Source organism: Lemur catta, chromosome 4 (assembly GCF_020740605.2).
Source record: "Lemur catta isolate mLemCat1 chromosome 4, mLemCat1.pri, whole genome shotgun sequence".
NCBI lineage: Eukaryota > Metazoa > Chordata > Mammalia > Primates > Lemuridae > Lemur > Lemur catta.
The window spans coordinates 31126897-31150606 of NC_059131.1; the positions used below are offsets into that span (position 1 = coordinate 31126897).

Below are 23710 nucleotides of genomic sequence, written 5' to 3' on the forward strand. Positions count from 1 at the left end.
TTTCTCCCTCTGTCGTAACAGAAATAGAGAATTCTAACATTTTAGAATAAACTAGTATTGTTAGGTATAGTTACAAGTTGGAAATGAGTCTAGGTAAATGTTCTTTGCATCAGATATTCATGAAATGGCTAAGATTATGAGACCCTTTAATATTACAGTTTTTCCTATTACTGTATCATGTTTTTAGAAATTGTAAATATTCATCTCAGTCATTTGCAATAAATTGCCATTTTGTTCCATAATCATCAAAAAAACTTTAATTCTAGGCCTTTTCTTTTTGTATGTTAGGTGCTGAGGTAATTTGATTCTTTTGTTAAGGAAAAGGTTGTTAGAAATAAAATGAAGGGTTTTTAAAAAAGATGATTCATGCAAAATTTAAAAAATTGGCTTCTTAGATTACAATTTGACATCTATAAACTCAACCTTGTAGAGTGCGTTTAGTGTAAGTTTGGCTTATGTACAACAAAAAACACTTCCAGATGGTGATCACTGATATATGATTCTGAATTAGAATGCTTAATGAAAACTTTTAATGTTAACAAATCAATGCTAATAAAATAAAAATCTGTCTTTACCCATAGTGAAGTTTATCAGCAAAATTTTACATTTTTATATTTGGTAAGGAAAAGAGATATAAGTAAACTAATTTCACTTTGACCAGTAGCAATTATAGGTGTGGAACATGTTGCATTTAGATGGTCTTTTAAAGGATTGGCCTTGAGTCAACTTCTCTGGCTTGGCTAACCGATAATAAGCACTGAATGAATGTTTGATTTTAAATGCTATGCAGTGTGACTTGAATCAGTAGGCACTCAAATGGAAGAATCAAAAAATCTGTTAGTGCAAAAGGAAAGGTTTTTTAAAGGAATTGTCAAGTTGAGTGAATCCCATCCTAGAAAGAAATGGAGAAATTGTTATGTCAGAATCATTTAGTAGTTGGCTATAGCCTATAGTATGAAATACAATTTTCTTTGGGTTAGAATTCAGAGCCCTCTGTAATTTGGCCCCAGCCTTCCTTTCTACCCTTGATTTTTATTCTCCTTTGTTAATAGACTGTGTAATCGATCTCTGTTACTCATTTATCAATATTATGGTAGAATATTTGTAATTCTACCACTTTGGAATTTTCTTCTTTATCTTTTCTTCCTAGCCATCTTCTGCTTAGGCTTAAGACCCAAATCAAATCTCTTTTCTTTCAGTGGAATCACTCTTGTCCATCATAATCTTTTTCCCACTGCCTACATTTCTAGCACTTACTGCCTCTGTCACTCATTTGACAGTTACTCTTATAGTGCTTTGTGACATTTCTTACAAAAGTAATATGTATTTACTTTTGTCACCCTAGCTAGATGGAAAACTCTTTGAGAATGGAAACCATATCTTGTACTTGTTTTGTATCAGACACAGTGTAGTAGGTGTTTGGTAAACATTTGATATGTCCTGAAACTTGGGAGAAAAATTAAACTTAATGAATTGCATGTTAGTGTATATGGAATTTTTTTCTACACTACATTTTTTGTTTCTACTTTATTTTTTATTTTGAAATAATTTAAAATATATAGAAAAGCTATAAGAATAGTACAAAGATCTCCTGAACATTCTTCACTCATATTGACAGTTAACATTTTTGGCATATTTGCTTTGTTATTTTCTCTACGTATTTTTTTTTCCTGCTGAACCATTTGAGAGTAAATTGCAAATATAATGCCCCTTTATCCTAAATAGTTCAATGTACATTTCCTAAGAATAAAGACACCAGTTATACAGCCATAGTACAGGAATCAAAATCAGAAAGTAAACATTTGTATATTACTATTTTAAAATCCGTAGACAGTATTTAAATTTCACCAATTTGTTCCAATGACATTCCATTTAGTTTTTGTCTCTTTAGTCTTCTTGCCTTGTTTAATGTGTAACTGAACTGTTCCTGAGCCTTTTCCCCCCCTTTTCCATGACATTGACATTTTGAAGATTACCAACTATTTATTTTGCAGGATGTCTGTCAATTTGATTTTATCTGATGTTTCATCATGATTAGATTTTAGGATATGCATTTTTGGCAAGTATACTGTATAAATGATGTGTCCCCAGTGCATCATATATATTAATTTGGTAAATAATAAAATTTAAATCATCACAGTGAATGATAATAGTCACTGGTGTGTTTGAATAGCATAGTGATCAAGACAGGCTGGGGCTCAAATTCTGATGCTACCACTTATTGGTTATGTAATCTTGGGCTTAATTTCTACATCTGTAATTTCAGATAATTTAAATACCTTTTTGTAGGTCAAAAATAGTTGCATATTGGCAATTTTGTATGGGTCTATTTAGCATTTATAGATTTGTGAGATGAAATGAGACAATGCCTGCAGCACCAAATGTGTTCCATACACATTAACAATATATTTATTATTATTTTTTTTCAATATAGTTCTGTGAAAATTGTGTAAAAATATGTCAGCATGATTGTTGGTTACATTCTAAAATTATTTTTGAGTTGAATTTGTAACACCTCCTCTGATACTGTCATTTGTAGTTTTACAAAAGTAATTGTCAAATACAACCAAAAATTCTATAAATATATGTAACTACATAATGCATTCATATACAACATCCAAATATATATTAATATCAGATATAACTAATTTTCACATAAGTAGTTTTAAAAATATAACTAATACCTCAAGAGTGATTGAAGTGTCTTAGGGTTATTTGCCTCTGCTCTGAATGACCTAGGACTATACTCTTTCACTTCTTGTGTCTTCTTAAAAATGCTGTTTTCTCCTTGCTATGGCAGCTTCACCTGAACCACTTTTTAATTTGTCACTTTTTATTTGCTAAGTGAATTGGAAAACTAGATTACTTTGGTTTGTACACAGTTCTAATAAACTTAGTTAAGGGGAACTTAGGAAGGCCAGAGGAACCTTCCTGGAAATAATTGAAGTGGTTTTCATGCTTAGTACTTTATGGTTTTAGTTTTGGCTTTCATAGGGTCCTTTTCTGCTGACTTTCGGGTCCTGGCTCAGTTCTGGTTGGTCAAACTTGAAAAATGACTTCTCTCTGAGTTTGGCATAGTATAAAATGCCAATTCACCTTTGCTTTACTGATGAGTAATTAACTTCCTAATTGTTTTGTTTTTGGACAATCGTATTTGATGTGTAGTTGTGTTATTTGTAGGAAGTTTTTCCTCAAATGTTGCAATATAGATTGGTAATGGAGAGTCCTCTGAAAATGGCAGCATTTGGAAATGAGTGTGGTGCAATGTTGATAATCCCTGAAAATCAGACATCACTACACGAGAGGCTGCTTTATGATAACGACTCAGATTTTCTATTTCATCTCTTCATTGGTGGACAGAACAAATTACATTTGTTTACCATCTTGGATTTCAACCCCTGTTTGAAATTTACCCATTCATTCTTCCTCCTCACCCTGGGAGGGAGGTCTTATATCTTCTGAATAGCAAGGGTAGTGACTTAAAAATATAAGGTTAGTAGACGGTAGAGTGAGTATTCAGATTTTGAGAGAAAATTTTATTCTCATACCTACTTTGAAACCTGAGTAATTTTGCGCCACATCGTTCAGAACCAGATTTTTTAAAGGTTCTGGTTTTGTATATGTGTTTATAGTGGGAGAACTAAGATAGATTTATATTTAAGATTTTGTATTTGCAATGGTTAAATGTTGTTTTCTTTGCAATATATTTTTGATGCCTGTTTCCTTTCTTTAGACAGATACAGAAAACCACACAAAACAAATGGAAAGCTTAGTAAATTATTATGACATGAACATCCTTGTAACCACAATCCAGAACAAGAAATAGAACTTTGCCAGTCACTCCAGAAGCCACTACATATGCCCATTCTAATCACAGTCTCTTCCAAAATTATCTACTAATCCCGGCTTTTGTAATAATCACGTCCTGTTTCCTTATGGTGTTATCCCCTAAGTGTCCATCCCCGGACACTAGAGTTTAGTCTTACTTTTTATTTAAGTACTTAAAATGCATCTTTATTATGATCTGATTGTAAAGGAATGAGAAATTACAATAACAAATATAATCACTAATATTATGATGGTACTAAAAACAGTTATTTGGAAGCTCAAGGCCCTACATAGCTAAAAACATGGTTTTAAAACATGAAGTAATGTTTAGACACTTGTGTTCATTTTTTGTTTTTTTTCTTTTACACCAATACCACAAAGCATAAGAGTACTTTAACTTTCCTTCAGCATCCATCTTTTCCAAGAGAACATATTATGTTCCTTCTTATGTTGATTAACAGCTGTACATTGCTTTACAGTTAATAAAACAGATATTCATGATCTCGTTTAATCCTCGCAACAGTCTTATGGGCATGTTCTTCCCATTTTATAGGTGAGGAAATGATAATATAACTAGTAAGTGGTGAAGCCTTGATTGGAAAAGATTTCCTTTTAAGTGGTTTTTGAATTTCAGTCATCTGAATACCTTCATGATTTTTCCTAGACTCAGTTGGTACTATTTCACTTGATGATTTTATTTAAGATGACTTTTTTAATTAATAGATTCTATATAGAACAGTTTTAGATTTTTACGTAAAAATTGAGTAGATAGCAGAATTCCCACATTCTCCCACCCCACCTTCCTTTATTATTAACATGTTATATTTGTATGGTATATTTGTTACAATTAAAAAATCAGTAGTGATACATTGTTATCAACTAACGGCCATAGAGCCTATTCAGATTTCCTTAGTTTTTACCTAATGCCCTTTTGCTGTTCCAGCATCCCATCTCATTGTCATGATGTGTCCTTAGGCCCTCTGCTGTGACAGTTTTTTCTGATTTTCCTTGTTTTGATGACCTTGACAGTTTTCAGTATTGGTCAGGTGTGTTGTAGGATGTCGCTCTACTGAAATTTGACTGATGTTTTTCTCCTAATGAAACTGGGATTATGAGTTTTGGGGAAGACCACAGAGTGCCATTCTCATCACATCATATCAAGGGGTACATGCAATTAACATGACTTATCATTGGTGATATTGACCTTGATCACCTGGCTGAGGTAGTGTTTGTGAGGTTTCTCCTTTATAAAGTTATTTTCCCTACCCCCTTCTTTTACTATACTCTTTGGAAGGAAGTCACTGTGTACAGCCCACGCTTATGGTGTGGAGAGTTACATTCCACCTCTTGGAAGGCAATGCGTCTATGTAATTTATTTAGAATTCTTCTACAAGAGAGATTTGTCTCTTCTCCTCTGTTAGTTAATTTACTCAGTCATTTATTAATATTAGTATAAACACATGGATTTTCTTTTGTTTTTTATACTTTGGTTTATGATCCAATACTACTTTATATTGTTGCTCAGATTGTTCTGGCTTTAGCCATTGGGAGCTCTTTCGATTGGCTCCTGTGTCCCTTTGACATACCCCCACCATTTTTTTTATTGAGAATTTCCTTACTTTCTGTCACTGTAAAATGACTTAGTTTTTAGATACATTTATTTTAAGATTACATTTTATACCACTCAATAGAAAGTCAGTTTATGGAAAATATTTATGTTTATCTTAAAAATTGGATGTGTTTAAATATTAACAAAGTGTTAGTGAAGTACTAGAAACTGAGACTTTTTCCTCAAAGTAATCAGAAGGAGAGCCACTTAAACTTCTGTCTCTCATATACTTCACTAGAGCTTGCTGCTTCCTTTGTAAGTATAACTCTTTTTTAGTAGTTGTTTCAATATTGACTGGATATACTTCTGTGTATTAAGTACTAAATGGCATGGGTGAAGCTTACGAGTTTCAGAAAGGAAGGATCCAGTGTTGAGTAGAATAAAAGAAAGATCTTCTTCGGAGAGAGACCTATAGTGGATCCTGAAGATGGGAAAAGGGGTGGAGGGTGAAGTCATTTCTGATCAGAAAAAATGAATGAGCATTACTTGTAGAACAATGAGGAAATTGGCTTGGGTGGAATCTTGTGTTGATATAAGTGGGAGTAGTTTGAAAGTATCTGAACCATTGGATTAATATGGTCTGTCTTTTGTGATAAGATTTAAAGTCAGTGCTTTGAAGTATAGTATGTCTAAAGGAGTCAGTTCTAATTATGAAAGATCTTGGATATTTAAAATCTGCAAATAAAATGTCATTAGAGAGGTTGAAACCTTTGTCCTTCCAAGAAAGTTATATACTTTCTCATTGGAACATTGAAATTTAAATTGTATAACTTTGTTCCTGTTAACTGCATAGTGTGTTGCCAGTGTTCTGACTAGGATAAGATTTACCCTTTGTTTTGGTGGGTAATGTAAATTTAGGCTGGCAGCACATGGTAATATTTTCTTCCCCGACACAAAATAACCCACTTTAAAAAGGTATGTAAATATATTAATATATGTAACAGGTTTCTTTAGTTATTGTGGTCCTCAACTACTTTGGAGCCTTTTTGGTCATTTGTTAAAATTAAATGTTTTTGTTGGCTTTTAATTTCTTAATAAAAATTTTCTAATTTACTGTGTCTTTTACTTACAAAGTAATGTATGCTGTTTGAAATTTAACTAGTGTATATTTAATGTCACTTTTAATGAATTAAATATTAAGACTTCCACATTTACCTTTCAACAGCCATTTAAAATTTTTATTTTTTTCAGCATTTTAAAGAGAAGTTAGGGAGATATGTTAAAAACAGACTCTGTAGCAGATGTTGTTAGTGATACATGTTTTATCACAAGAAATTAGAATAGAATATTTTGTTAATGTTTAAGATTGTTTTGGGGGACCTGGCATTTTTAGCAACTTTTCCTCCCCCCCAACTAGTCACTGCTCAAATTGTCTTAATTTCTTTTTATTTTATTTAGAACTTCACCAATTAACAGATCTATTGGCATGGCATCAAAAGATATATTTACCACATGTACACATTATTTAGTACTATAGTAAAGGAGGTTATTATCCCCTTCATTTATTTCTTTATCTTCATAGCATTTTCCATTGTTTCTCCAATGGCAGAATTGTACCATTTATTGTTTAGCACTTGGAAATAGGAAAATATACCTGTGGATTTTGTTTTTTTTTGGTCAAGGTCTTACTCTGTTCCCTAGAATAAAGTATAGCTCCCTGCAGCATCCAACTCCTGGGCTTAAGTGATCCTCCTGCCTGAGCCTCCCGAGTAGCTAGGACTACAGGCACACACCACCATGACTGGCTAATTTTTAAAAAATTTTTGTAGAGATAGGGTCTCGCTCTCTTGCCCAGGCTGGTCTCGAACTCCTGGCCTCAAGTGATCCTCCCACCTTAGCCTCCCAAAGTGCTGGGATTACAGGCATGAGCCACTGCACCTGGCCATACCTGTGGATTTTTTTTTTTTTTTAACAAAAGGTCTCACATATTTATTACTGAACCAGCTTAGTAGTACAGAGCATATAAACAAAGAGAAAGATCACTTTTCCCAATGAAACGTGTCTATCCGGATAGTAGTGACATTTCCAGCTTGACATGGTAAGATGATAGTGACCTTGGTACAGCATAAATATGTGTGCCATTATATCATGTGCAATCCTTGTAGACCCAGCTTGGTTCTTCTCCAATGTCTCCTCTTGGAATTGTACCTGATTTTATTGCCAGTTTTCATACGAATTCGTTGGGGAATGGGACGATTTTGCTTCTGTTTCTTGGCCAGAAACCTCTTGATTCTGAAAGTCTTGTGAGAAGACATGGCAAGGGAGAGTCAACGGGACACAGCCTACCTGTGGATATTTTAAAAGTAGCTACCAGAGAAAGAGGAGTTGACAGTACTGTGTAATGGTAAGGCACTGGACTAGGAGTCTGGAGGCCTGCATTCTACTCCTGGCTCTGCCCTGTGTTATGTAACCTTGGAAGTCAGGAAACCAGAGTCTTAGAATCTACAAGACTTATTCATACCTAGTCTTGGAAGTTATACAACTTTTGTTGGTCAAAAAGCAGACCACAAGGCCAGCCCAGATTCAAAGGAGGGGACTGCACATGGGTATGAATACTAGTAGGCGCAGTCCATTAAGGGATCATCTTTGGAGTTTAGCTGCACTACAGAATCTACAAATCTATAACTTGCATAGTAGATACAAAACTTTTAAAAAACAGAATTGTGTTCAAATCTTATAATCCAAGATGATTTTCATAAAATTTAGCTACTTTTATATTTTTATGTCCCTATAAAAGCTTCCAGAGTACTCTGCAAATTTATTTATATTTTCCCTTGAATTGTGTGTACCTCAGATACAAATTTTGTTTATCATGAAAAATGCTGAACAAGCAGAAAAGATGAAAGAATTTTACAGTGAACACCTAAATATCCACCACTTAGATTCTATAATTAACATTTTGCTGTATTGTATTACCACATATCTATCCATCATAAATCTATCTTTTTGTGAATTTAAAAGTAAGTTGCAGGTACTCAGATACAGCATTAAATTATTATACTTTTTCCTTCCAATTAATATGTCATCTGTTCTTTTCCCATTTCATATCTTTTTATAGTTACTGCTATTATTAATATTTTAATATGTGAAGTTTTAAAGGTTATTACAGCCTGATAATTAAGAGTACTTGACATTTCATTGAATGGCTGGACCACTATTTTTTTTTTTTTTTTTTGAGACAGAGTCTCACTCTGTTGCCCAGGCTAGAGTGAGTGCCGTGGCGTCAGCCTAGCTCACAGCAACCTCAAACTCCTGGGCTTAAGCGATCCTACTGCCTCAGCCTCCCGAGTAGCTGGGACTACAGGCATGCGCCACCATGCCCGGCTAATTTTTTCTGTATATATTTTTAGTTGTCCAGATAATTTATTTCTATTTCTAGTAGAGACGGGGTCTCACTCAGGCTGGTCTCGAACTCCTGACCTTGAGCGATCCACCCGCCTCGGCCTCCCAGAGTGCTAGGATTACAGGCGTGAGCCACCGTGCCCGGCCTGGACCACTATTTTTAATCTCGCCACTATTGGACAATTAAGTTGCTTTCCAATTGAGAAAAGCTGTTGAACCAAATGAAATATTAGGCTTATTGTCTAAAATTGGTTATATGCAAAGTTTATCTCACCTGTCTAATTCACAACCTTAAGTGAGAGTTGAAACTGGTGAAGTGACAGAGAACCAAAGTAGCTAGAAGAAATAAAGATCGACTTCATTCCTGATTGACTTTGAAACTGCATCAGGAGCAAAAAAGAAAGTTAGAAAAAAAATGTAATTTTCAACTGTTATGAAACATTTTTTGTTAAGTAAATTTTCATTTTTTGCAAGTTTTCTGACAGTTATTATGCTCATATGATAGGGCTTAGTAAATTTCTTATTTAAAGTTTACCTTCAAGTTTCAGCATATTAGAAACCTTTGGTGTTAAATACAAGATATGTATATTATATGTAATTATATGTATATCATATTCCCTATAAATTTTGTTCCTACTTTTTGTGGAACTCCTCTTTGCACTCTAGTAAGGTGTAGCGACTTGCTATATTGTATACTTACATAAGTAGTAGTTTCTTCAAACTTTTCTCCTAGCTTGAGCATAATTAGCTAATTAGAGAGTGTTATTCAAACAAATTGAATTCTATGTTAGGGATACAGAGCCTTGTAGAAGATAATTTAATTGAGTCCTCCTACATTGAGACAGGATTATACTTAACCCATCAAGGCAGTTGAGTCTCTTGGTTTATTAAAAGATTTTTCAGAAAAAGCAATTCTTGATTGCCAACATTTATTTTTCCTTTACTGCTTTAGTGTAAAAAAAAAAAGACCAACTTATCTAACCTACATTCTTCATGTTATAGATTCAGTACATTTCTTGTTGTTTACCCTCTATGGAAACAGATGGTTACTATTTTTCATTTAGTGGCTTTAAATACTTGAAAACAAACATTTGTCTTTTTGGCTTTGCTATGCTTAAATTATGTACGTAGTAAAAACTTAACACATTGACTGCCACACACAAAAAAACAAACAGAAACTTTCCCTTGGGACCATAGTGTTTTATTACAATAATTGAATAAAAACTTTGAGTGTAAGTTAAAGGTAAACATAAATAGAAAAGCGAATTTATTGATTTCTATTCATTTAATCCATGTTTTTAGAATTAAATTGTTAATTGTAACAATAAGATCAACAAGTAGATTTTATATATGCTTCATGCGGCCCTGGGGTCAAAACTAGAGTGAGTTAAATACAACTCTCATGGCACTTAATGTGTTAAATGGAGCTTTCTACCCATGAAAAAGATGCTCTCTAAGGATTCTTAAAATATGCTTCTGGCCTACGTTTGGTCATATTTGTGTGTGCATGTATTCATTGTCTTAATGAGTAGTTAGGTAATTTGAACTATATTGCTTGATTGTTGGGACCGTCTTTAGTCTTTAGAACATATATCAGATCCATCCACAAATATAGCCAGTCTCCTCACTAGCAAAAATGGTCTGGATCTGATCTGCTTTTGAATACGTAGATTTACTTTGGGGAAGACATGAAGAATCTGATCTGGGCTCCGATCATCTCACTTTTGGATGATTCTTAGAATATTAGATTGATCTTGTGATTGAGTAATTTATGAGTCTGAGGCAGATCTGGGGTGTTCCTAGAAGATTGCATAGTCTGAAATGAAGTGGGCTCTAGAACATTCCAGGTATTCTGCATTGAAAATTATTACTTGGATCTCTCGTGTATATGGATCTTCCTGAGCCTGTCTGAAGAGAATAGAATATGGAGGAAAGGAGAATTAAATTTGCCCTGTCATGTTTACTTAAGTGTTAGCCTTTCATACTTGGTTCCTATTCACACAGCACAACAAAATTCCATACTAGGAGTACATGGATGCTCCTTGAAATATTGAAGATGCTTCACTTTGACCATAAGAATATTTGAAGTTTGGCGTTCAGTCAGTACTGTGGTAGTGGCTGCTGCTTTGTTTTTTTCAAAGTCAGTGAAAACTTTTTTTTAAAAAAAGAGTTGGGGTCTGGTTATGTTGCCCAGGCTATATTCAAACACCTGGGCTCAAGCAATCCTCCTGCCTCAGCTTCCTGAATAGCTAGGACTGCAGGCACATGCTACCATGCTGGCTCAGTGAAAACTTTTAATATAGGTATAATACTGTTACATCATGCTTATTATGAATTTTCTCCAAAATTTAACTGAAACACATTTGCCTGTTACATCAGTGCATCATTTATGCACTAATGAGTCTTGACCACGAGGAAACCACAGTGAACATAGAAACAGGTCAGTTCCAAAGCCAAGAGTAAATTTAGTTGTAGACCTTTAATTGATTAATTATAGCAAAAACAGCATCAAATGAGGAAGAATCCTTTTCATATGGAAATATAATTGACCCTTGAACAACATGAGTTTGAACTGTATGGGTCCACTTATATGTGGATTGTTTTCAACGAAATGTGTGCTGGCAGGATGCCAAACCTGTGTATACTGAGGACTGATATCTGTGGGTTCTGTAGGGCCGTTCACAGGACTTGAATGCACAGATTTTGGTATATCCAAGGGTCCTGGGACTGATCCCATGTATACTGAAGGAAGACTGTCGATGTTTTTGAAAAGGTCTACCTTAAAGTTTCCAAGTTCTGTTATTCTTTAACTTGCTTTAGTTTCTACATTTAACTTTTCTTTTAGCCTAATTTTTATAAATTGGAAAATGACAGGTTGTATTTAACATAAAGTTTTCAAAAATCAAAAGTTTTGTAAAGTGTGTGTTTTGGGATTTTTGTTTGTTTTCTGTTTTGGTGCAGGATCATTTAAAATGCCTTGCAGCCAGGAAGAGCTGCCTCTAAATTTCTATATAGGAAGGGCTTAGGGATGGCAATTTCTTTGGTGTGGGAGTGTGTCTTGAAGATTTGTTTTGAAACTGCTCTTGAATAAAAAGCACATTATTTTCAGTCATAGTGTATGTCCTAGATCATTCAAAACAGCAAAGTTCTCCAAAAATGGTTTTATTCATATATAATGCATATATAACACAGTTGAAAAATAACAGTTGTCTGTATCAAGCACAGGCATACCTTGTTTTATTGTGCTTCGCTTTATTGGGCCTCACAGGTACTGTGTTTTTCACAAATTGAAGGTTTGTAGCAACCCTGTGTCAAGCAAGTCTGTAGGTCCCATTTTTCTGCAGCATATGCTTACTTCCTGTCTCCATGTCACATTTTGGTAATTCTTGCAATGTTTCACACTTTTTCATTATTCCCATTTGGTGATCTGTGATCAGCCATCTTTGATGTTACTGTTCTAATTGTGTTGGAGTATAACACAAACCACACCCATACGAGATGGTGAACTTAATCTATAAATGTGTGTGTTCTGACTGCTCCACCTTGACCGGCTGGCTGTTACCCTCTCTCTTTCCTTCTCCTCAGGCTTCCCTGTTTCCCTGAGACACAACAGTATTGAAATTAGGCCAGTTAATAACCCGACAGTGACCTCTAGGTGTTGAAGTTAAAGGAAGAGTCGCATGTCTATCACTTTAAACCAGAAGCTAAGAAATGATGAAGCTTAGTGTGGAAGGCATGTTGAAAGTTGAGATAGGCTAAAAGCTAGGCATCTTGTACCAAGCAATCAAGTTGTAAATGCAAAGGAAAAATTCTTGAAAAGTGCTACTCCAGTAAACATTTGAATGATATGAAAGTGAAAGCCTTATTGTTGATGCAGAGAAAGTTAGTGGTCTGGATAGAAGATCGAACCAGCCAAAACATTCTCTTAAACCAAAACCTAATCCAGAGCAAGGTCCTAACTCTCTTTAATTCTATGAAGGCTAAAAGAGGTTAAAGAAGCTGCAGAAGGAAAGCTTGAAGCTAGCAGAGGTTGGTTCATGAGATTTAAGGAAAGAAGCCATATCCTTAACATAAAAGTGCAAGGTGAAGCAGCAAGTGCTGATGGAAAAACTGCAGCAAGTTATCCAGAAGATCTAGCTAAGATCTCTGATGAAGGTGTTTACACTAAACAATAGTTTTTCAATGTGGATGGAAGACCCTTCTATTGGGAGAAGATGCCATCTGGGGCTTTCATAGCTAGAGAGGAGAAGACAATGCCTGGCTTCAAAAGATGGGCTGACTCTTCTTGTTAGGGGCTAATGGAGCTGATGACTTTAAGTTGTAGCCAGTGCTTATTGACTGTTCTGAAAATCCTAGAGCCCTTAAAAATTGTGCTAAATCTGCTCTGTATGTGCTCTATAAATGGAACAACAAAGCATGGATGACAGCACATCTATTTATAGCATGGCTTACTGAATATTTTAAGCCTACTGTTGAGACCTACTGCTCAGGAAAAAAGATTCCTTTCAAAATACTGCTCATTGACAATGCACCTAGTCATCCAAGAACTCCGATGGGGATGTTACAAGGAGATTACATTTGTTTTCATGCCTGCTAATACAACATCCATTCTGCAGCCCATGGGTCAAAGAGTCAGTTTGACTTTCAAGTCTATAATTTAAGAAATATGTTTCATAAGGCTATAGCTAGCTGCCATAGAAGTGATTTCTTTGGTGGATCTGTGCAAAGTAAATTCAAAACCTTCTGGAAAGGATTCACCATTCTAGATGCTATTAAGAGCATTCATGATTCATGGGACGAGGTCAAAATATCAACGTTAAAAGGAATTGGAAGAAGTTGATTCCAGTCCGTCATGGATGACTTTGAGGGGTTCAAGACTCAATGGTAGAAGTAACTGCAGATGTGATGGAAATAGCAGGAGAACTAGAGTTAGAAGTGGAGTCTGAGGATGTAACTGAATTAATACAATCTCATGATAAAACTTGAGTGGATGAGGAGTTGCTTCTTATGGATTAGCAAAGAAAGTGGTTTCTTGAGATGGAATGCACTCCATCTGAGAAGGTGGTGAAGATATTGTGAACATTGTTGAGATGACAACAAAGGATTTACAATATTGCATAAACTGTTAGTAAAGCATTGGCAGGGTTTGAGAGACTTGACTTCAATTTTGAAAGAAGTTCTACTGTGGGTCACATGCTATCAAACAGCATCACATGTTACAGAGAAATGTTTCATGAAAAGAAGAGTCGATTGATGTGGCACACTTGACTGTTGTCTTATTTTAAGAATTGCCGCAGCCACCCGCACTGTTAGCAGCTACCACCCTGATCAGTCAAGCAACCATCAGCGTTGAGGCAGGATCCTCTACCAGCAAAAAGATTATGACTCACTGAAGGCTCACATGATTATTAGTATTTTTAGCAATAAAGTGTTTTCTAATTAAGGTATGTGCATTTTTTATACCCAATGCACACTTAATAGACTATAGTATAGTGTAAATATAACTTTTATATGCACTAGGAAGCCAAACAATTTGTGTAACTTGCCTTGTAGTAGTCATATTTGCTTTATTGCAGTGGTCTGGAGCTGAATCTCAATTATCTCCACGGTATGCCTGTATATACTTTGTCACTTGAAAGAAAATTGCAATTCTTTGGGTATTTTTGATAGGCTGCTAGAGATAATGGGGGCGGGTAAAGTCACCCATTAGCTCCACCATTGGCAATAATCCATTTTGTTCCTTATTTATGTTGCCACTGCCTTATTTAAGCTACCATTACTTCTAACCTACACAGTTCAAACAGCCTCTTGTCTGTTGACCTGCTGCTAGTCTCATCGCTTTCAAACCCTTCCTTTGCCTTAAATTTATCCTCCAGTTAGCCACCAGAGGGTGAGCACTTAAATTGCAAATTTGATCTGGCCACCCTACTCCTGTCCTCCAATACAATGGTCTTTGGAATGAGATGTGTAAGATGATTTATTTGTAGTGAATGAAAAAATATTAATGAATGAATGAGACAGGGTTTTGCTCTGTCACCCAGGCTGGAATACAGTGGTGTAATCATTCATAGCTCACTGTAACCTCGAACTCCTGTGCTCAAGCAATCCTCCTGCCTCAGCCTCCTGAGTAGCTGGAACTGCATGTACATGCCACCACACTTGGCTAATTTTTTTTTTTTTTTTTTTTTTTTTTTTTTTAGAGAGATGGGGTCTTGCTATGTGTTGCCCAGGCTCGTCCCAAACACCTGGCTTCAAATGATCCTCCCACCTCAGCCTCCCAAAGTGCTGAGGTTACAGATGTGAGCAATTGTAGCTGGCCCAAAGTTTTAAATTTGCTTTTTAAACCTAAAATAAAGGAAAGAAATTATGCCTTACTAATATTGAATAGGAGGATTGTCATGTACCTTCATTTAGTCTGTCTGATAGTCAACTCTCACTGGAGGAAGAGTGGGAGTTCTACATTACACAGAGGTTGAGGGTGGAACTCTCTTTCGTTGACTCTCAGTGTATTGAAGTATATTGCCATTCACCTGTACCTGGTTTGGTAAATTTATTGGTTATATTACCTAATTCTCACAAAATAGATACATGGCTTAAAAAGATTTCTTCAAAGAAATTATAGATTTAAAATAATGTTGTTAAGTCAAGCATGGGAGAACAATAAGAAATATAGCGGCTGATCCTTCTATTCTTAGTTGAAGCTCCTTGTCAGTCACAATATATGCTTAAAAACAATGATCTAATCAGATCTGATAAGAAATCATCCTCTTCAAAGTCAAATTTATTCAGAAAACTTTTTTGAAATACAGATGAATCTTACCCTATACATATATTTGCCTTAAGACATTAACTAATGATTGAAGAACCAAAAAGGAATTTATTTGCCATGTCTGATTCACCACTTCAGGTATCCATAAAATTCAAACATTTTAAGCATCTTTTGGGGGATTAATTCCTACTGGGAAAATAAGGCAATGTGTGGGAGTATGTAGAAGTAATACAAAATTTTGACCACAAGATTAAAATATTTGCTTCAACGGGAAGAAATAAATACGTAATTTTTTTTTTTTTTTTTGAGACAGAGTCTCACTCTGTTGCCCAGGCTAGAGTGAGTGCCGTGGCATCAGCCTAGCTCACAGCAACCTCAAACTCCTGGGCTTAAGCGATCCTACTGCCTCAGCCTCCCGAGTAGCTGGGACTACAGGCATGCACCACCATGCCCGGCTAATTTTTTCTATATGTATTTTTAGTTGTCCAGATAATTTCTTTCTATTTTTAGTAGAGACGGGGTCTCAGGCTGGTGTCGAACTCCAGCCTGACCTCGAGGGATCCACCCACCTCGGCCTCCCAGAGGGCTAGGATTACAGGCGTGAGCCACCATGCCTGGCCTAAATACATAATTTTGAAGCATAAAAAAATCAATGGAATTATGAAGCTATTGCTGTCAGCAAGGCATCTAAGATATCATTTGTTATTCCACACTTCTCAAATTCTATTTTTTACATGTTTTATAATGTTACAACATATTAGCATAATAGTATATGTATAAACATATACATATATTGGGAATGTAGGCTCAACATTTCAAAACCTTTTTAGAATTGCCATATAACACCTATAAGCATAATCCAGGTCCAGAAAGAACATACTAGACACTCTTGAAGGTACTCACTTCCCCCTTGTGCTTTTTCCAGTTATTACCCCCCTCACATTTCCAAAAGTAATTAATATCTTGATTCATGATAACATATAGTTTTACCTGTTTTTTATCTTTATATAAGTGGAATCATAAAGCATTTATACTTTTATGTCTGTTTTCCATTTTTCAGTATTATGTTTATGATACGTGTGTAGCTGCAGTTCATTATCATTTCTAAATGGTATTTGGTTATATGAATATGCTGCAATCTAGTTCATTCTAATATTGATGGATAGTTGGTTTGTTTTCAATGTCTGACAATTACAGATAATGCTGCTCTGATTCCTGTATGTATCTCTTGGTACACGTGTACACATTTCTGTTAGGTATAATCATAGGATTGGAATTTCTGGGTCGTAGGGAATACGTATATTCCATTTTTATGGATAATGCTAAAATTTTCCATAAAGGTCGTATCAGTATATAGTCCCACCAGGAGGTTTCATAGTTCTTGTTCCACATCTTCACCAACACTTGATATTGTTAGTCTTTTTAATTTTAGCCATCTGGTGAGTGTGTAATGGTTTCTTATTGTGGTTTTAGATTGTATTTCCTTTATTCTTTGTAAGGTTAAGCACCTTGTCATATATTTATTGGCCATTTGGACATCCTCTTTTATAAAGTTCCTGTTCAAATCTCTTGTACATTTTTCTATTAGACTGTCTTTTTCTAGTTGATTTATAGGTATTCTTTATATATTCAGGATATTAGTCCTTTTTCAGTTATGTGTTCCAGCTATGTTCTCCTACTCTAGCTTACCTTTTTTACTTTTAATGGCATCTTTTTATGAATAGACATTCTTAATTTTAAGATTCTTTTCACAGTAGTGATTTCTGTCTTGTTTAAGGAACTTCTGAAAGCTTTATTGTTTTGTCTTTCACATTTATATGTACAGTCCACCTGGAATTGATTTTTTATATGCAATGAAGTAAAGGTCAGGTTTCATTTTTTTCCCCTTTGTATGGAGATCCTCTTGACCCAGTGTTGTTTATTGACATGACTCCTGTTTCCCCAGATGTCTAACATACCAACTTTGATCTGTAGGTGAGTGGGTTTATTTTTAGATTCTCTTTTAAGTTCCATTTGTCCATTTGTCTATCCTTATCTTAATTACTATAGTTTTATAATAGATATTTGATATCAGGTGGAACAAGTACTTCTACCCTTTTCCTATTCTTCAAGAGGGTTTCAGTTATGCTTGACACTTTGCTTTTGTATATAAATTTTAGAATCAACTTTTCAAATTCCATGTGCACCACTATTGGGATTTTTTTTCTGTATTGCATTAAATTTTTACATCAATTTAGGTAAAAGTGATATTTTTTCATTGTTTCTTCAATTTATGAACATGTTATAATCATTTTATTTAGGTCTAATTTCTTTCAGTAACCTCTTATAGTTTTATGTGTAGATGTCTTGAACACCTTTTATTATTTTTATTCCTAGGTGTTCATTATTTTTTAGTACTTCTGCAAATAGTATCTTGTTTTAAAATTTCTTTTTCTGTTTGTTGCCAGTATATGCAAATACAGTTGACTTTTGTAAATTGACCCATATCCATTAACCTTGCTAAACTCATTTGTTAATTCTGATAAGCTATCTTTTTATTTTTGGGATTTTTATATAAACAGTCATACTCTGTGAATAATGATAGTTTTATTTTTTCCATTCTAATTTTTATAGCTTTAACTTACTTGTGTTATTGAACCGGGTAGGACTGCCAGTACAGAATAGTAATGATGAGAGTAGGCATCTGCTATGGTTTGAATGCTTGTCTAGTCTGAAACTCATGTTGAAACTTAATCTCCATTTTAACAGTGTAAAGAAGGTGGGAAATCTGACTATGGTGTTTAAGAGGTGAGACCTTTGGGAGGGAATTAGGATTAGATGATGTCATGAGGATGGGGCATTAGTGGCTTTATAAAAGGAGAAAGTGAGACCTGAGCTAGCATGTTTAGCTCCCTTGCCATGTGATACCCTGCACCAACTCTGCAGAGTCCCCACCGACAAGAAGGCCCTCACCAGATGTGGCCCCTTGACCTTGGACCACCTAACCTCCAAAACTGTAAGAAATAAATAACCCAGTCTCAGGTATTGAGTTATGGCAATAGAAAATGGACTAAGCATTCTTGTTTTGTTCCCTATCTCATAAGGAAAGCTTTTAATATTAAATATGATGTTTGCTGTAGTGTTGTTGTTGTTATTGTTGTTGTTTGTGTGTATGCCCGTTCCAGTTACTATGGCTACATAACAAATTACTCTTAGTGGTATAAAGTAATCACTTATTATGATCATGCATTCTGTGGATTAGGAATTAAGATAGGCACAGGGCAAGGCTTACCTCTGCTCTGTGTTGTCTGAGGCCTTGGCTGGGAGATGTGAAGGCAGGGGGGAATGAATCATCTGAAGGCTCATTTACTCATTTGTCTGGTTGTTGATTCTTGCTCTTAGCAGGGGGCTTCATTTCCTTTCCACCTGAGTACTTCCATGTGATCTCCATAAGGACTGGTATGAGCTTCATCACAGCATGGTGGCTGGTTTCTTCTACAGCAAGCATTCCCAGAGAGAAAGCCAGACAGAAGCTGCATCCTTTTCAGAATCTAGTCTTAAAAGACACATACATAAGCATAACTTTTTTGCCATATTCTGAGTAAAACAATTACAGACTCCCACTCAGATACAGAAGGAGGGTACGTAGACCCCACTGTTTGGTGAAAGTCACATTGTTAAGCATGTGGGGTGGTAGACATACATAAATGCACACACATATTTATGGATATGTGTGTCTTTCTTGCTACAGAGAGAGAAATATAGAAATATGATGTGCCACAATGCCTTTTTATCAGGTTAGGAATGTTCCCTTCTATTATAGTATTTTTAAAGTTATTGTTATAAATGGATGTTAAATTTTATTAAATGTTCTTTATCTCTTGAAATGAATATAATTTTATTTTTTGTTAATCTGATGAAATTTACTGATTGAAATAAATTCAACTTGATTGTGATTTATCTTTTTTATGTATTATCGCATTTGGTTTGCTGATATTTTCTTTACAAATTTTGCATCTTTAGAAGGTTCTTGAGGGTAAGGACCATCTCTTACATCACTTTTATGTCTACCGTGGACTTAATAGAGTGTTGTGCATATGATAGGTACTTAGAAAATAATTTTTTTTCTGCCTCAATCAATTCCTTATCTACAATCTCAGTTCCTTTACTGTGCTGTTGGTGATTTTTAAAAATATACTTTATTGTGGAAACCTTTGTAAAGGTTTTCTGAAAATGTAAACATATCTGTCCTTTAATGAATCTGTGAGTAGTCTCATAGTTTTCCTCAGAAGTATTGTTTCTGTTCTTATAGATTTTTATCATTTCTATCAGCTTCAGGATCCTGTCTTAGTCCATTTTGTGGCTATGAAGGAATTATATAAAGAAAAGAGGCTTATTTGGCTTATGTTTCTGCAGGCTGTACAGGAAGCATGGCACCAACATCTGCTTCTGATGAAAGCCCCAGACTGCTTTCACTCATGGCAGAAGGTGAAGGAGAGCCAGCGTGTACAAAGATCACCTGGTGAGACAGGAGGCAAGAGAGAGGGGAGGAGATGCCAGGCTCTTTTTAACAACCAGCTTTCTTAGGAACTAATAGGGCAAGAACTCACGCATTACTGTGAGGGTGGCACCAAGCCATCATGACCCAGACACTTCCCATTAGGCCCCACTTCCAACATTGAAGATCACATTTCAACATGAGATTTGAAGGGGTCAAACAAACCAAACCATAGCAGACTGTCATTATAAATATGTAAAAATTTTATTCTCTGAAGCAAGAAGTACCAGAAAATTCAGATTCTCTATTTGGGGGCTAAATAAAAATTTAAAGTTGTCCTCTTTAGTCCCTTCTTCTCTGTAACTATGGAGAAATAGAGACATTAACGTACCACTGATGCTGATTAAGGAAAAGACAGTTTCTCAGACTTATTAATAAATATGTCTTTGTCATTTGAGAAGAGATAGTTTAAAAATTATTTTACATATTTTAAAATCATAAATATATACTTGCACATTTTAACAAATCAAAATTTGCAAGATAGCCCTTGTTAACAGTTTCATTTCTGTCCTTCCACATCAGGGGTTGACAAACTGTGGTACTTGTGCCAAATTCACTGTTTGTTTTGAGACAGGGTCTTGCTCTGTCTCTTGGGCTAGAGTCATCATAGCTCACTGCAACCTCAAACTCCTGGGCTCTAAGTGATCCTCCTGCCTCAGCTTCCTGAGTAGCTGGGACTACAGGTGCACACCACTGCGCCCAGTTAATTGTTCTCTTTTTAGTAGAGATGGAGGTCTCGCTCTTGCTCAGGCTGGTCTTGAACTTCCGAGCTCAAGCAATCCTCCCACCCTGGCCTCCCAGAATGCTAGGATTACAGGTATGAGCCACTGTGCCTGGCCACATTCACTGTTGTTTTATATCCTGTGAGCCAAGAATGGTTTTTATATTTTTAAATGGTTGAAAAAAAATCAAATATTTCATGACACATTAAAGATATATGAAATTCTAATTTCAGTGTCTGTAAATAAAGTTTTATTGAAATACAGCCATGCTCATTTGTATAGGTTTTGTCTATGTCTGCTTTTGTGCTGCAACAGCAGAGTCTAGTAGCTAGGACAAAGACCTTTTGGCCTGCAAAGCCTAAAATATCAGGTACCTTACATAAAAAGTTTGCCAACCTTTGTTCTTCATGTATACGTTTTGTTGTTTGCTTTTTCAAAAACAGGACATAAAATATGCTGTGTAAACAATGAATATGCATTATCTTTTACTTACTGGAAATTAGCTTTTTAAAATTTGTCCAGTAATCATGGGTAGCCTTCCATGTTAATATATAGAGATAAAACATTTTCTTTGAATAGCTGCAAAATATTCCATATTTAGATACCGTATTTCATTCACTCAATCGCATTTTGATAGACCTTAACATTTATTTATAGTCCTTTCTCTCCTTACTATGTACATAGTTAGGTCAAAGGGCATGTTATATGTGTTTTTCATTTTAATAGCTATTTTATTACAGATTATGGTTCAGAAGGTTTGTAGCAGTTCACATAAGCACCAGTACAAGTGCCTATGTCCTAACATCCTGGCTAGTATTTGCTATCATTATTCTTTTTAAGTTGCTCATAAGATCAGTAGAAATTATTTTAATTTACAAACCCCTGCTGACTGATAAGGCTGTCATTTGCACCTATAAAGACATGCTTTAAAGGGTCTGAAGTTTAATCATTATGTCAACATTTTGTTTTGCTTTCTGTTTTTTATGAGCTCTTAAATGTCAGCAGTTACAAATTGCAAATTTTACTGTAGACAGTTTGTCCCTGTGACAAGAGTACCATATGAGAGATTTTGCCATACTTGGCCCAGGTCTCTCACAGTATATGGAATACATCCTCACAAAGATACATCTAGATACAGTGCGTAACATCTTTGTTTACAAAGACCATTACATTTTCATTAATGTTTGGACAATTTGAATAAATATGTATAGTAGTCTCTTAAGGAATGCTGGCTCTAGAATATATAGGCTATATTATGAAAAAGTTGAAGTCATTCTTACTACTCCAGACTCTTTTCCTCCCTCATTTGTGCCCTCATTTAGGTGAGCCTTCTGCCGTTTTCGTATACCCAGTAATATCCCTATGAGTTCTCCTTCTAGTCATTTATACCCTTGGGAAAATTTAAATTCTACTTATAGCTTCCGAGGGAATTTATGATTTAAATTATGAAATGAAAGTATTTTGTTGCTTATTGATTGAGAGTTTTTTATTTTGATAATAGCTTTTTTGAGATATAATTCACTCATTTAAAATACACAATTCAGGGTTTTTAGTATATTCACAGAGTTGTGCAACCTTCACCATAATCAATTTTAGAATATTTTTTTGTCACTCTAAGAAGAAATCCTTATTCTTTAGAAGTCACTCACCATTTCCCCCATTCCTTGGCAACCACTAATCTACTTTCTGTTATAGATTTGTCTATTCTGGACATTTCATATAAATGCAATCACATACAACATGTGGTTCTTTTGTGACTGGCTTCTTTTCACTTACTATGTTTTCAAGATTCATCTATGTTGGAGCATATATCAGTATCTCATTCCTTTTTATCTGAACAGTATTCCATTGTATGGGTATGTACCACGTGAATCAGTATCTACTCATCGTTTGATGGACATGAGGGTTAGTTCTACCTTTTGGCTCTTATGAATAGTGCTGCTATTAATATAAACAATCTTACAAAATTTTGTATGGACATAGGTTTTCATTTCTCTTGGATATATACTTAGGGATGGAATTATTGGAATTAATTGGATCATACGGGAATACTGTTGAACCTTTTCAGTAATTGCCACATTGTTTTCCAAAGTGGCTATACTATTTACATTCCCACTGGCAGTGTATGAGGGTTTCAGTTTCCCCATATCCTCACCAGCACTTACTGTCTTTTTTTTTTTTTTTTTGAGACAAAGTCTTGCTCTGTTGCTTGGACTATCATGCCGCGGCTCTGTTGCTTGGACTATCATGCCGCGGTGTCAGCCTAGGTCACAGCAACCTCAAACTCCTGGGCTCAAGCGATCCTACTGCCTCAGCCTCCCAAGTAGCTGGGACTACAGGCATGTGCCACCATGCCTGGCTAATTTTTTCTATTTTTAGTTGCCCGGCTAATTTCTTTCTATTTTTAGTAGAGATGGGGTCTTGCTCTTGCTGGGGCTAGTATTGAACTCCTGACCTCAAACAGTCCTTCTGCTTCTGCCTCCCAGAGGGCTATGATTATAAGCGTGAGCCACCACGCACAGCCTGTATGAAAGTTCTGATGCTCAAAATCTGATCAACATTTGGTGTTGCCTGACCTTATTTACATTTTTTGTTTATTTGAAGGATATGAAGTAGATTTTAATTTGCATGTCCGTAAATACTAGTGAGGCTGATCCATCCTCCCTCCCTTCCTACAAATAGAAGTTTGCCTATTCATATCTTTGTTGCATTTTTCTATTGGGTTGATGTCTTTTCTTATTGCTCTAGGCAATATTTACATATTTTTATGTGTTAATATCTTTTCTCAATTTTTGAGAAATTTAAAATTTTTTACTTTTTGAAGTGGGAAGAATAGAATTTTAATTTGTGCCCTGGGAGTTTAACATTGTTTCTGACAAATTAGTCACTCAATAAATACAGAA

At 35.2% G+C, this 23710-nt stretch overlaps 2 protein-coding genes across 5 annotated transcripts in view; one reads left to right on the forward strand and one right to left on the reverse strand.

Moving 5' to 3' along the window:
- EML4 (EMAP like 4) overlaps positions 1 to 23710 on the forward strand; it is a 148322-nt gene that overhangs the window by 33876 nt on the left and 90736 nt on the right. The gene's annotated exons all lie outside the window — the stretch shown is intronic.
- LOC123636623 (60S ribosomal protein L39-like) lies at positions 7519 to 7692 on the reverse strand. Its single transcript, XM_045549083.1, has one exon. It carries the CDS (start codon positions 7690 to 7692, stop codon positions 7519 to 7521), a length of 174 nt encoding a protein of 57 aa, XP_045405039.1.

Coding starts and splice junctions, on each gene's coding strand:
- LOC123636623 (XM_045549083.1), bottom strand. CDS start 7,692: ATGTCTTCTCACAAGACTTTCAGAATCAAGAGGTTTCTGGCCAAGAAA.